Source organism: Aythya ferina (assembly GCF_964211825.1).
Source record: "Aythya ferina genome assembly, chromosome: 2".
Taxonomy (NCBI): Eukaryota; Metazoa; Chordata; class Aves; order Anseriformes; family Anatidae; genus Aythya; species Aythya ferina.
In genome coordinates, this window is record NC_140297.1 from 7,349,697 (window position 1) to 7,363,342 (window position 13,646).

Consider the following 13,646-nt stretch of genomic DNA (forward strand, 5'->3'; position numbering starts at 1 on the left):
GTTATACCTTTTTTTTTTTTTTTTTTAAATAAATGCCTCAAAACAATGGGCAACAGTATCTTGCAGTTTACGAGAATTTCCAGTTTCTCCTTTTTATTTCTGATAAATTCCCAATAAAATACAGTTTAGAAGAGTGTTAATCAGTGAAAAGTACATTCTAATGTTACAGATACTTACAAGAAAAGGTACTGTACATACAACTTCAGGTAAGATTACCAGCTTCTGTAGATAACGTATGATTTTTTCACCCTCCAAAAGACCCAAACTTTGTATCTAACAATTTCTGCAGATTTAGAACTACTGCTGTAATATCTGGGTTTTAAGAGACCAAACTGCTTACCTAAGACCATGTGGTCTCATCCCCATGGCATTCATATCTCCTGGAAACTGGGGTCTATTGAATTGCCCGTCACCAGGAAATGGTCCGCGTTGATCTTTTGGGTATACTGGGAACCTTGGCCCGCCTGGAGGGACAACAGAGGACCTAATATTCCCAGGATACGGAGGAGGAGGACGGTTAAAAATTGGATTTAAGTTGTCTTGCTGCCAATGCTGAAGAGGAGTTGCATGGGGAGTAGCTGCTTGCTCCTGTAAGGCTTTTTCCTGACGAACTGCATTCTTCTTCTGCTGCTGTTGTTGTAGAATAATTTCACGTAATTTCTGGCGCTGTTTAAAAAAAATAATTCATTGCGCTTGACATTGCAATTGACATATTTTGAAGTGTTATACTTCGCTAGGTTAAGCCTTTCGGAGGAAAGAAGTTCTTCAATCACTACAGAAAAACATTACATTACCATAATCACCTCAGAAGTTAGAAGAGGGATCAGATTGTACAAGAACGCTGGTAAAACAGAATTTTTATCTCCAGACCTCTTGTTAGAGCATGTAGTGGAAACCCATTTCACCAGCTAACACAGAAGCAATGCTCTTTTCCTTTTTCTATTCCAGCAATGCAGACCCCTTCACGTGAAAATGTGCATCCCAAGGGAGAAAGGTGACTGGAGGGAGGTCCACTGAAGAAAATTCAGCAAGATATTTACACCAAAGTTGCAGAATTTACTCTGACTCTGCGTGAGCAATGCTACCAATTTTTCTGCTAAATCCACTTCCCATTGCTCCTTCCAAACAAAACACCAGGCAGCTTTCCACAAGTTCAAGGCAATTTTATGTGTGGCTCAACAAGAGCTGTTTGTGAAACATTCACTGACCAAAGCCTGGAGTGAATGTGCCTGCAGAGGAGCAGTGACCAGTGGCAGAATTCACCTCACCACGTTAACTGCCTGAGAAGTTGGATGTCTAGGCTAAGACTCTTGCCTATGCTCCCTTTTTCAGTCGGTGAACAAGTCACTGACAATCAATTTTACATCTCATCTATTGCAGGATACAATTAGTTGTCCTTTTGAGGTTTTTCTCCCTCACCTCGTATATGACAGAACTATTGTAGACCGGTCATCTACCTCTTCAACAGCTTCAACGATAACCTTTACTTCATTTTTGGATCTTGCCCCAAACTCCTTAAAAATTACTGATGTTTTTATATTCTATACATTCTGGCCCTATCTAGGAGAGCCAAATCAATACACCAAGTGAACAGATGTAATTCTACATTACACAGCTGTGTTTAATGCCAAGAAACTTCAAATATTTACCAAAAATGGGGGAAATTCTCCTACTTATGAAATTTCAATACCATCAGTATTAAACATTATTCTCACCTGTCTTAATTTTTCAGTATCTGCTTGAGGAGACATATTCATGGTATTCTGTGTATCCGTTACTCCTGTAGTGGGTGCTGGGCCAGGAACTTGTGAAACTTTGGGGAACTGCTGCCCTTGAGAACTCATTGGAGAATTTGCAGATGCATTGAAGTTGCCCTCAGATCCAGGCCGTGACTGTTCGGCAGCATCGTGGGCTAGCTGACCAGTTCCAAAAGATTCTGGCTGAGGTCTTGGAGTCATGGGTGGTTGATCATAGGGGTCACGTGCTGGAGCAGCAGGACCATGGCTAAATGAATCTGTTATTGCAGGTCCTGCTGGTCTGGGAGTTTGAGAACATGGGTCTGGCGGCCTGACAAAAGTGCCCTGCAACCTGTTCTGCGATGTCTGCAGGAAAGGATCTCTGTTTGGTATTAATCCTGGTCTTGTCATTGCAGGTCTGTTAAAACTCTCTGGTATTCCTGGCCTTGGAGTTCCTGGTTGCTGAGAGTAAGGATCATTCAGAACTGGCCTTGGCGTTCCAGGAGGTTGAGCGTACGGATCAGAATGTCTCTGACTTGCTGGGGACTGAGCAAATAAATCTGCTGGCTGTGCAGGTCTTGGTGTTGGTGGCTGCTGCATATATGGATCGACTGTGGTGGGCCGAGGAGTTCCTGGAGGTTGGGCATAAGGATCGGCAACTGGCCGGGGAGTACCTGGAGGTTGGGAGTAAGGGTCCTGAGAAGCTGGCCTTGAAATGGGTCCGGATTGAGGGAAAGAATCACTTTGTTGTCGCACTATCCGGGGTGGATGGGCGAAAGACTCCTTTATTGCAGGATGGGGAGTAAGGGGGGGCTGGCTGTACGGATCACTAGGCTGATTATGGGAGAAGTTATCCACTGGCCTCGGTGTCAAAGCGGGCCGCTCATACGGATCAACAGGAACGCGCCTCGGTGTGGTTGGCATCGAGGCGTAAGGATCCTGTGGAGACTGAGGTGGGCGCATGGGAGTTTTAAAGGGTCCAGGGCTACCATCAACAGGAGTAGGAGTAGGAGTCAACGGGGGCCGTGCATACGCATCAGCAGAAGTTACTCTCTGTCTCTGAAAGGTATCGGTTCTGGGAGCTGGCTTAGTGAAGGGATCACCGCTTCCAGCTGTCAAAGGAACCTTCCCTGACTGCTCCATAACTATGGGTGACCTCGGGACCCCCAGGGGTTTGGAGAACTGATCTGGTGGCATGACAGGCCTGGGCGTGTCTGGTGGCTTTGCATAGGGATCGTTGCTGCTTGGAGATGAAGAACATGAATCCCTGACTGGCGAAGGCCTGCTTCCTGATGGTTCCGTGACCTGGATGGGCCTGGACATGGCTGACTGTGGTGCACAGGTGTCTAACGGTGTGATGCTACCCCTTCTAACAATGTTTTGATTAATAGGCGCCGGTCTAGGTGTTCCCACCATCTTAGCGTATGGATCCATTGGAGAAGGAGGCCTTGTGCTTGCGGAACCTGGAGAAAACATCTGCTGGGAGGATGTCTGGGGAGTCTGAGACTGAGACAGGGAATCGTGTTGGATTCGGGTTGGAGTAGGGGGTGGGGCCTGTGGTTTTAGGAACACGTCATCGGAGGATGCTGAAGTAGGCGTAGCAGGTAGCTGCTGCTTTGCAAATAGATCCTTGTGGAATGTTTGCTGCGCAGGGGACATACTGCCATTGCCAGTCTGCGGTGTCAAGGGGCTCTGGATCCCACTGCTAGGCGTGTCTGAGCCAGACTGGCTCAGATGCTGTTGTGAACCAAACTGCTGCTGCTGCTGTTGCTGCTGCTGTTGCTGCTGTTCATTTTTCACTTGTTCAAGCTTCTGCGTGGCTTCTATTTTGGCTTGCTGCTTACTTTTTTGACGCATTTGCTGTTTTAAAGTTATAAGGGAAGAGGTTACACTTCTACATACATGATAAGATCTTCGATGACTGAAAATGAATCAATAATTAAAACTTTCAAGCACACTAAGTATCAGCTATGAATAGTTGTAAATTGTAAATGCAATGGGAGCATAGAGCACAGCTATCTGTAAAGTTCAATTACCTTGACATGCACCTTTGATTACCTGGGAAGAAATTTTCCCAGTTTGCCTGAAGAGCAGCAGAGCTTTCCAACCCCGTACTTTGAAGACCAGTACTGACAGATGCAGCACTGATGGAGGCAAACAGGTTCTGAGAGACAACCAGTCTAATCTGAAGCAGTAAGCTGCTGCATACTGCAAGGATAAGGTTACTGCAATATAGGGTGTATAAAAACAATCTATTACACCAGCTAACCATACAGCGAAAGAATAACCTACTTCCACAATAGGTAGAATTTAAGGGTAAAAGTTTTAAAACAAAATTTTCTAACATTTACTAGCAGCTTTTCTTCTGATAGCATCTACTTCCTTCCAGAATGCCTGAATTTATACTCTTCTACAAAAAAAGATTAAAATTGATTTATTATAACAGAGGATTCCAACAATGCAATAAAAAACAGGAACAAAAATAGCCTAAATGCAACACACCTGTCTGAATTTCCATTCTTGTTCATGCTCCGATTCCCTCTGTTTTAATGGATCTTTAAAGAGGTCAGAGTCAATACGTGAGCTAGGATCAATGCTATCCTGTTGCTGTTGCCTTTTCATGGAGTCATTTGACATCTGTACTTTATTGATGCGCAAAGCAGCTCTATTATCTCTGGCTTTTTGCTGGGAAAAGATTAAAACAAAAAAACATATGTAGTTAGCCTCGCTTTCTTTTGCTAAGAGTGAACACTGCATCTGTTATTCCCATAAAATTTAGAACCAAATTATTGGTATGACTTATTTTTATCAAAAACATGCTTGTAAAAACTACATTACAAACGTTACTAAGAACTTGAAACTGAAAATGCTTCACCCCTGTAGAAATCCTGTGTTTAAACTAACACAAACAGAGAGAACTAAGGAGTTAATAGCAGCAAGGGTTTTGTATATATGAGTCCCCGTTCAGGTACTGCGCTGAGCCAGGAAACCATGAATCCGACCATGTTACCTTTCAAATTGTGTATTGTTGTGGTCTAAAACCTGAAGACATGAGCACAGCAGATAATGCTTGGATCAATAAAGGTCAATACTGCGAAGAACTTCAATGACAAGAAATATACAGTCTACTCCATTAAATAGCCTCTATAGATCGCAGTCCGTGTTAAGTTAGCAGTATAAACATAGGATATGGGTTTATATATCAGGAAAAATTGGATGGAAGAACAGCGATTCCTCTTCAATGAGGCATTTTACAGCTATACTGACACTTTAAAACATCTAATGAAAGTTTCAGAGTCTGTTTTACTACCAGTCTAGGATGCGATTCTTTTTCTGAATCAAATCCTCCTCACATCTTCGTTTTAACAATTTTATTTGCAGTTTTCAAGTGGGGGCTGCTTGGCAGAAAAGGCTTAAATCCTCCCCTCTGACAAAGAAACAGTAACACAGATAGGAGCACCAGTGTCACAGCAGCAGAAATTAGTATCATTTCCTCTCTAAGTGACAGGATTGTGCATAGTAGTAAGAAAAGTAAAATGCCTACAGCAAAAATGTAATAACAATCTTCTGAATTTGATTTCTAAGGTAGCCTTTATTCATCCCCCCTGAGTGAAAGATCCTCAGGACAGGCAACACAGCAGCTCCTTGTGTGCACAATGCTGAGTACACTAGAAACGGTTGTAGTTTAAGTACGTGGACTGTAACATCTGTGAGGAAGTAACTGCTTCTTACTATGCAAATACATGTACATGCATGTGCAATTACATGTGCTCTTCCTACCAAACACAAAGGAAATATGCATCTATGTCTTGGATATCCGTCAGGAGAATAGGACTACATTTACTAACAGCAACGAAAAAGGAAAATTCAGTAATAGAATTAATTGTAAAGTGATAAATGCCTGGATAAAAATCCACCCTTTTAAATGAATAGTTTCTTATAAATGCTATATGGAGGGAATCACCAAGATTTAATACAGCATGGATGAGATGACAGAGGTTCAAAGGTGCTAAAGTTACAGGCCTGAATGAAAAGCAGAATAATAATATCTCAGTGATACAAAGCAGACAATAGAGAAGGACTGTTTCAAGTGGACAGGATTTTTAGAAAGACCAAGATCTTAATGGCTTGGGTGCCTACTTCCCACACTCAATCTAGAATAATAGGTGGGGAGAATGAAGGAGACTAAAAGCATAACCTTGTAAAATCCTCAGAAATCTACATAGTGAGAATGAGAACAATCATCCAATTACTGTTGTGATGAATGAAAGAAAAGGTAAGAACTAGAAGAGAATGGAGACATAAAGAGCATTGCAAAAAAGTACGTTTGCCAACGATAGCTGGGCAGGCTGAGAAGAATGAAATAAAGGTTCTGAGGTTTGGATACCATGAGGCTTTAACAAGAGGTTACAGCAGAGCATAAGGGTCGCCAGTTGAATGGCATCAGGAATCAGAGACCACATATTCCAGACAGTTACTACAAACATGTCTGTTTGCTTGACTCAGATGTGAAGAAGGTGAAGGCTTTTGGAGAGAAGAATGGAGTCCCTCATGCTCCCTACAGCATGGAGGATATTAAGAGTCTGCGCTGCAGAAAGAGAAGAGAATGTAGTAATAGGGAACAGTAAGGCAAACAAAAGAAGAATAAAAGAAAATGAGGAAAGCAGAGATGTGAAACACCGATGCCTCTGGAATGGTTAGTTCAGCAGGTGAAAGACTTTGGCAACTCTAATGGGGCTTAAAAGAAAACACTAGTGAGAGGGGAAGATGAAAGAGAAGAAGGTCACATCATGATCTGTTATCATCCTTATGAAGAAACCGGTGAGATCCTGTGCAGAAAGAGACAAGAGCAAGTAAGACTTGAGGCATGAATCAAATGTAGCAAGGAGGTAGTGAGAACCGCAAATGTTCTCATCTCAGTTGATGTTTTTAGATTGCACAATACTAATATCGTTTATTTCAAGGATGAAAAGCAGAAAAAACAGGTAAAAGTATTCAGAGAGAGAAACTGAATTACAAAGACATTCTTAGCGTAAGTGATCTTTCATTAACCCTACTTATTTAAGAAAATAAAAATGGAAGTATTGTAGATGAAATACTACATTTTTGCTAAAAGTATGCAAATGCAGGTGGTAGTTGTTCTTACCACATATGGAGCCCTCTCTTGCGAGCTTGCCTTCCTCCACAGTTTAGCAATTTGCTTCACTCTTGTAGCCCAGTCTGCACCAAAAAATGTGTTAATACACAAGGCATTAATAAGTCTGTTTTAGATCATTTCAAATAAAGATGCATACATTTCTACACAATATTTGACCTTATTTGGTAAACTGCTCACCTGGGAATTCTTCCTTTAGGTTAGGGAAGTTGATATTTGTATAGAGAACAGGTGCTACTGTTGCCATTTCACCCAACGCTTCCTCTTTTTCCCACTTAAGAGTGCTTCTTTGAGCATTGGACATCGTATCACCTTCACCTTCCAAAGGTGGAGCAGATGGTGCCCACGAGCTGTTTGGATCGCTTACCATTGGATTGAATGCCGGATTCTTATCCCTGGCAAGGCAGAAATAGGGTTTGTTTTGTAAACAGATTCATCTCAATATACAGAAACAATTAGCAAAGTAGTTATTTTGTTTGCTATTTCAGTCGTCAGCAAGCTGCAAGAACACAGACCTTTTGTAGTGGCTGCCTAGAACTAAGTAGTTCTATGCTAACTGTATCACAGTAATTAATACCATCTCCACCATCCAAGTGATAAGCAATGGGTATTTTTGACTTCCCGTCTTCACTTACCTGGTATCAGTATATGGTTGCTGTGTTATGGGAGAGAAGGTGCTCAATCCACCTCCAGGAGTCAAAGCTGTATGAGGGAGATGAGGGTTAGGGCCAATCAGACCATTCATAAGTGGTACTCTTGGAAATGCACTCTCTCCTAGAAAAAGAAGTTACATTACTGTTTTAAAGGGTGACTACTTAAGGTAGAGGTGGAAATTTCTGGTGAAGACATGCCTCACCTAATGAAGTACTAATTGCTTTAAAATTTTATACTACTGACCTTACCTTTTTGGAAAGGTTTTGAATTAAATTTACTTTGCTTTCCTACAAGCTTACAGGGTTCCTTGCTACTGCATCACATCCCTGCACAGATTTTGTCTAATTATTTTTTTTAATGGTTTTCCAAAGCTTTTTCATTAGTCCATGTTGTGGTACCACACTTAACATTGAAGTATATTCCTAAAGGTTAATGGTCTGTAATATGTTATACTGAGTTCCAGTGGGAAAAAAAAAAAAAAGTTCCACGAAAAAAAGGAAAATCCACACTGCTGCCAAGCACCAATCATGAAGAAAGTTGCTTTTAGTCCTTGGGGAATTACGATTAATCACCTGAATTAAACATCTCTTCTTCTGAGACAGCAGTGTATCAAAGGAAGCCCTGTTATCTACTAACTCCCTAATGTGTAACCGATGAACTAGACAAAACCTAGTCAAATGAGCATCAGCATTGTAATTGAATGTCCAGCCTAGCACTATTAAGGAGGAAAATTTTATTTATTTGATTAAAATATTAGGCAAATCTGGCAGAGGCAGATTCATTCCAGCAGATGGTCTTTGCAGATGTTCCTACATGGAATTAACACTGACCTTTGAATCCCTGTCACTGAAGTGCAATTATCAATATGTTCTGGATATTTTCCTAATAGCACAAAAGTAACTCAGGAATAGACATATCTGTAGGATAATTCACTGTATCACTCTCTCACACTTGACATGACTGTTTTTTGATTTACACATTACATAAACTACCCAGGGAAGTTTAGTTTGGATGACAGTAACTTGATTACAATTTAGGAAAACGTGCCTTATCATAGCTCCTAAACAGCTAATATATGGTAACTCAAGTCCTGGCAAACAAACACAACAGAGAGTCAAGGCTCTCATTCACATAGTAGGCTTACGTGTCTGTATGAGAAGAGACTGTTAATTTTATTTGAAATTGCTGAAACTTGATACAAGCTTCCCCATTACTGAAGTATTTATCTCACAGAAACATGTGGATCATTACACCATAACTGAACCAAATTACAAACCTAAAACTTCGTAATTGTGGCAATTCCCACAGGGAGAAAGTTAAACAATCTTACAGAACTCTAATGCTGAAGTTATCAAATATCCAAATAACTGGGAAACTGGCACTGATATCTATATTATCTTTTGCTTTAAATCACCTCATTATTTGCTTTAAACTCTCTCCTTTCCAAGACTTTTTGAAGTATTTCCTTTTTATGGAAATTCAATCAACTAGGAAACCAATCTTTTTTTTTTTTCTCTTATGATTAATTCATGGGTGAAATCAATTTGCATGCTACTTTTTGTAGTACCAGCATAATAAGATTGGGCACTCTTTATATGAGCTCAAGGAAAATCCACTAATGGTGATGTGTGATGAGAAGAGTGTATTTAATTATGCTCATACATACTGCTAAAATCTTGCTCTACTAGAAACAACAACAAGAAGTATCAGTTTGCCCCTTGCTTTCAATATAAAAGCAGTAAGGCACTGTATTAATTCATAACAATTTTAATAGTAAGAAAGAAAATAAATGATACATTCCAAAATTTCTTAGCCTCCTCTTTATTATTTGGATAGGAATTCTTAACGTTACACTGAATTCTTAAAAGAAATGTAAGACTCACTAAATCACTGTCACACAGACTTTTTCATTAGTCTCGAGGAGGTACTCAGAAGTAATGAAAGAGCAAAATCAGAAGAGAACACATGCTTTATCACAGACAATTTCAAGAATATGAAAGTGTCAGCTAAAATAAAAGCTCCAATATGTCACAAAAATCTGAAATAGTTGTCCCTTTCAGTTAGCAACATTTACCTGCATATTAATTACAGACTCCCTTCAAAACTTTTTTAGAAAAGTATTTCATGAGTTAACAACAGCAGGTTCCAGGAATTAACAACAGCAGAAATTAAGGCATGTCCTACTTTCATGTTGGCATTTAACAGACGTACAACTCTCCCTGATTAAGCTTCTGTTGTTAGAAGTAACAAAGGGACTTACCTTGGCTGTGCAAAGACATAAGTTGTGGTGGAGGTGGAGGCTGCGGCAAAGGTGCTGGCTGTGTGGTTGCTGGACTTAATACAGCCGTGAACAGATCTTCAACATCCTTTCCTCCTAGTTCTGCAAAAACACTGCGCGTAAGTTGGCTGGCATTGTTTACAAACTGTATCTTGTAGAAGACAACACAGATTAAGAACACGTACCTGGGATTTTGTACAATTTGCCAAGAATAGCACCTGGGCAAATTAAAAACAACACATAATGAGTAATCACCAAAAAATGCAATAAAAATAATTCTGCAACCAAATGCAAACAGTCAATGTTACCTTACGTAGGTAGCAGTTTGAGTTTAAAAACAAACAAACAAAAAAACCCACCAAGTTTTCCATAAGACCAGATCAAGAATGAAAAAAAAATTACCATCTGTGACCATTTTGTCTAGTTCTGGACTGAGGATTCCATCCAATTGTTCTTCACTCAATGGCCGTGAACTCGGGTTGACATTTGGCTGAGGCAGAGAAGAAGGATCATCAGAGATGGGGCCAATATCCAATCCAGCTGAAGGAGGAAAGAATATTAAATTAGACATAAGCAGTAAAACCTACTAATATAGAATAAAGGCCATACAACTTTTTCTTTTTTTTTTTTTTTTTTTTTTTTGGTAGAGCTATCAACTAAATGAAGACTTTGTTAAAATTTGAAAGGAAAGGCAAAATATGACATCCATTAGAAAAAAGTAAACAAACACTCCCACTAATTATCTCCAGTTTACTGTACTGTTTGAGGAATGTTAATTGAATAGAATGCAACTAGAACAAGAGAAAAATTGTGTTGAAATAAGACTACCGAGTTCAGTTACAGCAATTTTTCAAGCATGTAGTTTTCAGTATGCAATTCCAATATAATTATTTTTCACATTTTAAAAACAATAACACTAGCAGGCAGTATGTTGCATCCTGGTACATTAAGCTTCACCCCAAACATTCTTATGTATTACATTAATTATCTACTGAAGTGCTCTTGAAGTGTACTCAATATCAAACCAGTTATAGAAGCTTCCATCCCAAAAACAACTACTGAACATTCCAGGTTATATTAGACAAAGTTTTTTGTTGATACTGAGAAAACGTAACTTTCTACTTAAATTTCACAGCATCCTTTACAAGTCAATAAATCTCTCAAAAGAGAAACATCTTTGAAAATAAAGCTAGACACGTCAGCATTTAGAATATATTTCTGTATTAAACACCAAATAAAAATATATTTAAAATAATGAAACATGCCATTCTACTTATTGTTGAAGTGTGTCGAAGTGATGAACGATCGTCCAGTGAAAACAAAAAAGATTGATGCTGTCTACTCTATTCATGCCTTAATATGTTCACATTGTTAAAATGCTTGTAATTTATTAAAGATACAACTACAATAAAAACTACACACTACTATTATAAGTAATATTAACGGCGACAGAAAGAAAATGCATGGTTTTGTAACATGGAACACAAAAACTCACGAAGGTTTTCAAAAAACTGGAAGCAAAACTTTATGCAATACTCTACTAAATGTGGAGTGCAGAGTTTAAAGGTCATGTTAGACTCAATACAGAAAGAGTGGAAAACAAAAGCATGAATTAGTGTCACAGTAAAGGACTACTAGCTTCTACACATGCAGTTGTTTCAGCTAAAACCACTAGGAAAGATGACTACTTCTAACCATGGATCATCCATTGTTTAGTTTCTTACCAAATGGGGAGGGTGAGTTCTCAACCTGGAAAGTGCATAAATCAAGACCTACAGGACCCAAACCAGATAAAATGGATGATTATAACATGAAAACAAACAAAAAAAAAAAAGTAAAGAAAAAGCTGCATGCTGAAAAAGCTACGCAGGTATGACAGATAACAGAAGCTGTTTTTTTTTCTCTCTCTCTAGAGAAGCAAAGCAAAGAGCCAGGTAAAAAAAAAATGCCGAAGAGGTTGGGTTGTTTTTTTTTTTTGTAGAAGACAAAATCACCTCAAGCCAAGGTGTTCTTAAGATATGAAAATCCTGTCTGAAATCACCTACAGCACAACCTAGAATACAACAACTACATCTATAGTAAAGAGAAAAAAAAGAACACAAATTCCAGAGAGACCTTATGAACATACATACCTGAATGATCTCCAGACTTCACCAAATCATCAGAAAGTATTCCAAGAATATCATCATCGGTGTTTAAGACCTCAGAAAGATCAGCCAAGGGATCGTCAGTGCTACCTGTAGAAGACGAAGTAAAATTAACTGATTGTGGCATTTTTATGTTTAAACATGACTCTGGTGATGTATGACAGCTTGAGCTACAGACTCAAACACAGGTTTACCAGGCTATACTGGCCCTCCTCGTGTGCCACGCACTGTAGGTTCCTCTGAAATGGGAAACAAGTCATCATCCCCTCCCCACTCAGTACCACAGCCATGTTCACATGTTTAAATTGATCAGTATTTCTGGAGCATAATAAAACCAATAAATCAGTTGTGCAGAAGAAAGACTGTTTTTTTTTTTTTAAGGAACCTTTTTTTAAGGTTTTAGGAAAAAAAAAATCTAATGAGAACTCAACATCTAAGACACAAAGGCCCGTGAATGTAAGAATCAACAACTGTGTTTGGTAAAGGAGACAGCTCACAGCAAGTGAATGGGAAATATTAAAAAAAAAAATACAGAAAAAAATAAAATTATCAGTATTCTTCTCTTACCACCACTATCTTTCTTAACACTCTAGAGCAACAGTTACTACAACCTGATACGGAAAGAAAACTTAACAGTAAGAAGGAGTAGTAAGTAAATGGAAACTGAAGCTGCTACTTTTATGATCAGAAGTCCTGGAGAAATGAGAACAACTGGAGGTAGAAATGTTACGTTTGTTTGCAATCTAGCAAAAACTAGTCTGATCCTAGCAAAAAATTATGGAATATTAAATAATAATTCTGGATATGATTTTCTTCTTGACATCCCATTCATTAGGGTGAAGCAACTCCAAACAACCCATCTGGTTTTATTAACTAGGTTTTAGGATGATTACAGACATGCAACATTTAAAGAAAATTATTTGACAAACAAAAAAGAATTTGAGAAAAGTATTTTTATAAAGAACTGCAAACTGTCGTGACCACATGAGAAATCCCTGCAAAAACAAATGTGAAGAGATGGTAAAACACAAAGATGCATATAATTAACATATAATTATCAGAGGAAAGGTATTAATACAAATCATACAATATACAATATGGAAAACCAATATGGGCAGGTAAAAGGGACCAGAAAGTCAAAGGGCAAACGTATTTCATAGGTATATGGGTTATCTTTCCCACTGCTCCTACCCAGCTTCCCCAGAAAAGTATTTCTAGCTTAATTGTGAGGCCTGGTGCCAAGGATTTAATGATATCACGAGGCTATTTTCCAATCTGCTAAACTTTACAGTGATTTAAAAGTTCCTTTTGTTCTTCAGAGACGACTCTTTTCCCTCCAACCATTAGTAAGAGTCAAAATGAAAATTCACTTTGCTACTTTTATTCTTCATTTTTATCCTCTGTAAGACCGAGGAAATGATGCCATCTTAATTAAATATCTTATGTTTGCCACTCAGGTCAATCGATGTGTCAGCATACAATGCTCTATTAACAGATAGGTAAGTAACACAGCTCCTCCCAGTATTAGGAGGAGTACTTATAAGTGTCTCCAAACCAAAAACCACTTTGTTTAATTATTTTAATTGTGGGCTTGGTAAAAAGGACTATGAAATTTAAGGTTTTAAACACAAGCTAGTTGTTTGTTTGTTTTTTTGATATACATTTTCTTCCTGGCA

At 38.8% G+C, this 13,646-nt stretch overlaps 1 protein-coding gene across 15 annotated transcripts in view; it reads right to left on the minus strand.

Annotated features, from left to right (window-relative positions):
* Positions 1–13,646, minus strand: part of KMT2C (lysine methyltransferase 2C) — a 196,109-nt gene that overhangs the window by 30,862 nt on the left and 151,601 nt on the right. For 12 of the 15 annotated variants that reach the window (XM_084507334.1, XM_084507327.1, XM_084507337.1 and 9 more), the window contains 11 exons: positions 11,956–12,060; positions 11,548–11,595; positions 10,226–10,363; positions 10,009–10,041; positions 9,806–9,925; positions 7,527–7,665; positions 7,072–7,286; positions 6,883–6,956; positions 4,239–4,421; positions 1,716–3,596; positions 341–666 (listed from right to left, as the gene is read on the minus strand). In XM_084507334.1, the coding sequence (XP_084363460.1) occupies positions 341–666; positions 1,716–3,596; positions 4,239–4,421; positions 6,883–6,956; positions 7,072–7,286; positions 7,527–7,665; positions 9,806–9,925; positions 10,009–10,041; positions 10,226–10,363; positions 11,548–11,595; positions 11,956–12,060 (3,262 nt within the window). The remainder of the gene's footprint in view (positions 1–340; positions 667–1,715; positions 3,597–4,238; positions 4,422–6,882; positions 6,957–7,071; positions 7,287–7,526; positions 7,666–9,805; positions 9,926–10,008; positions 10,042–10,225; positions 10,364–11,547; positions 11,596–11,955; positions 12,061–13,646) is intronic. The other 3 variants (XM_084507336.1, XM_084507330.1, XM_084507338.1) reach the window with 2 other exon arrangements.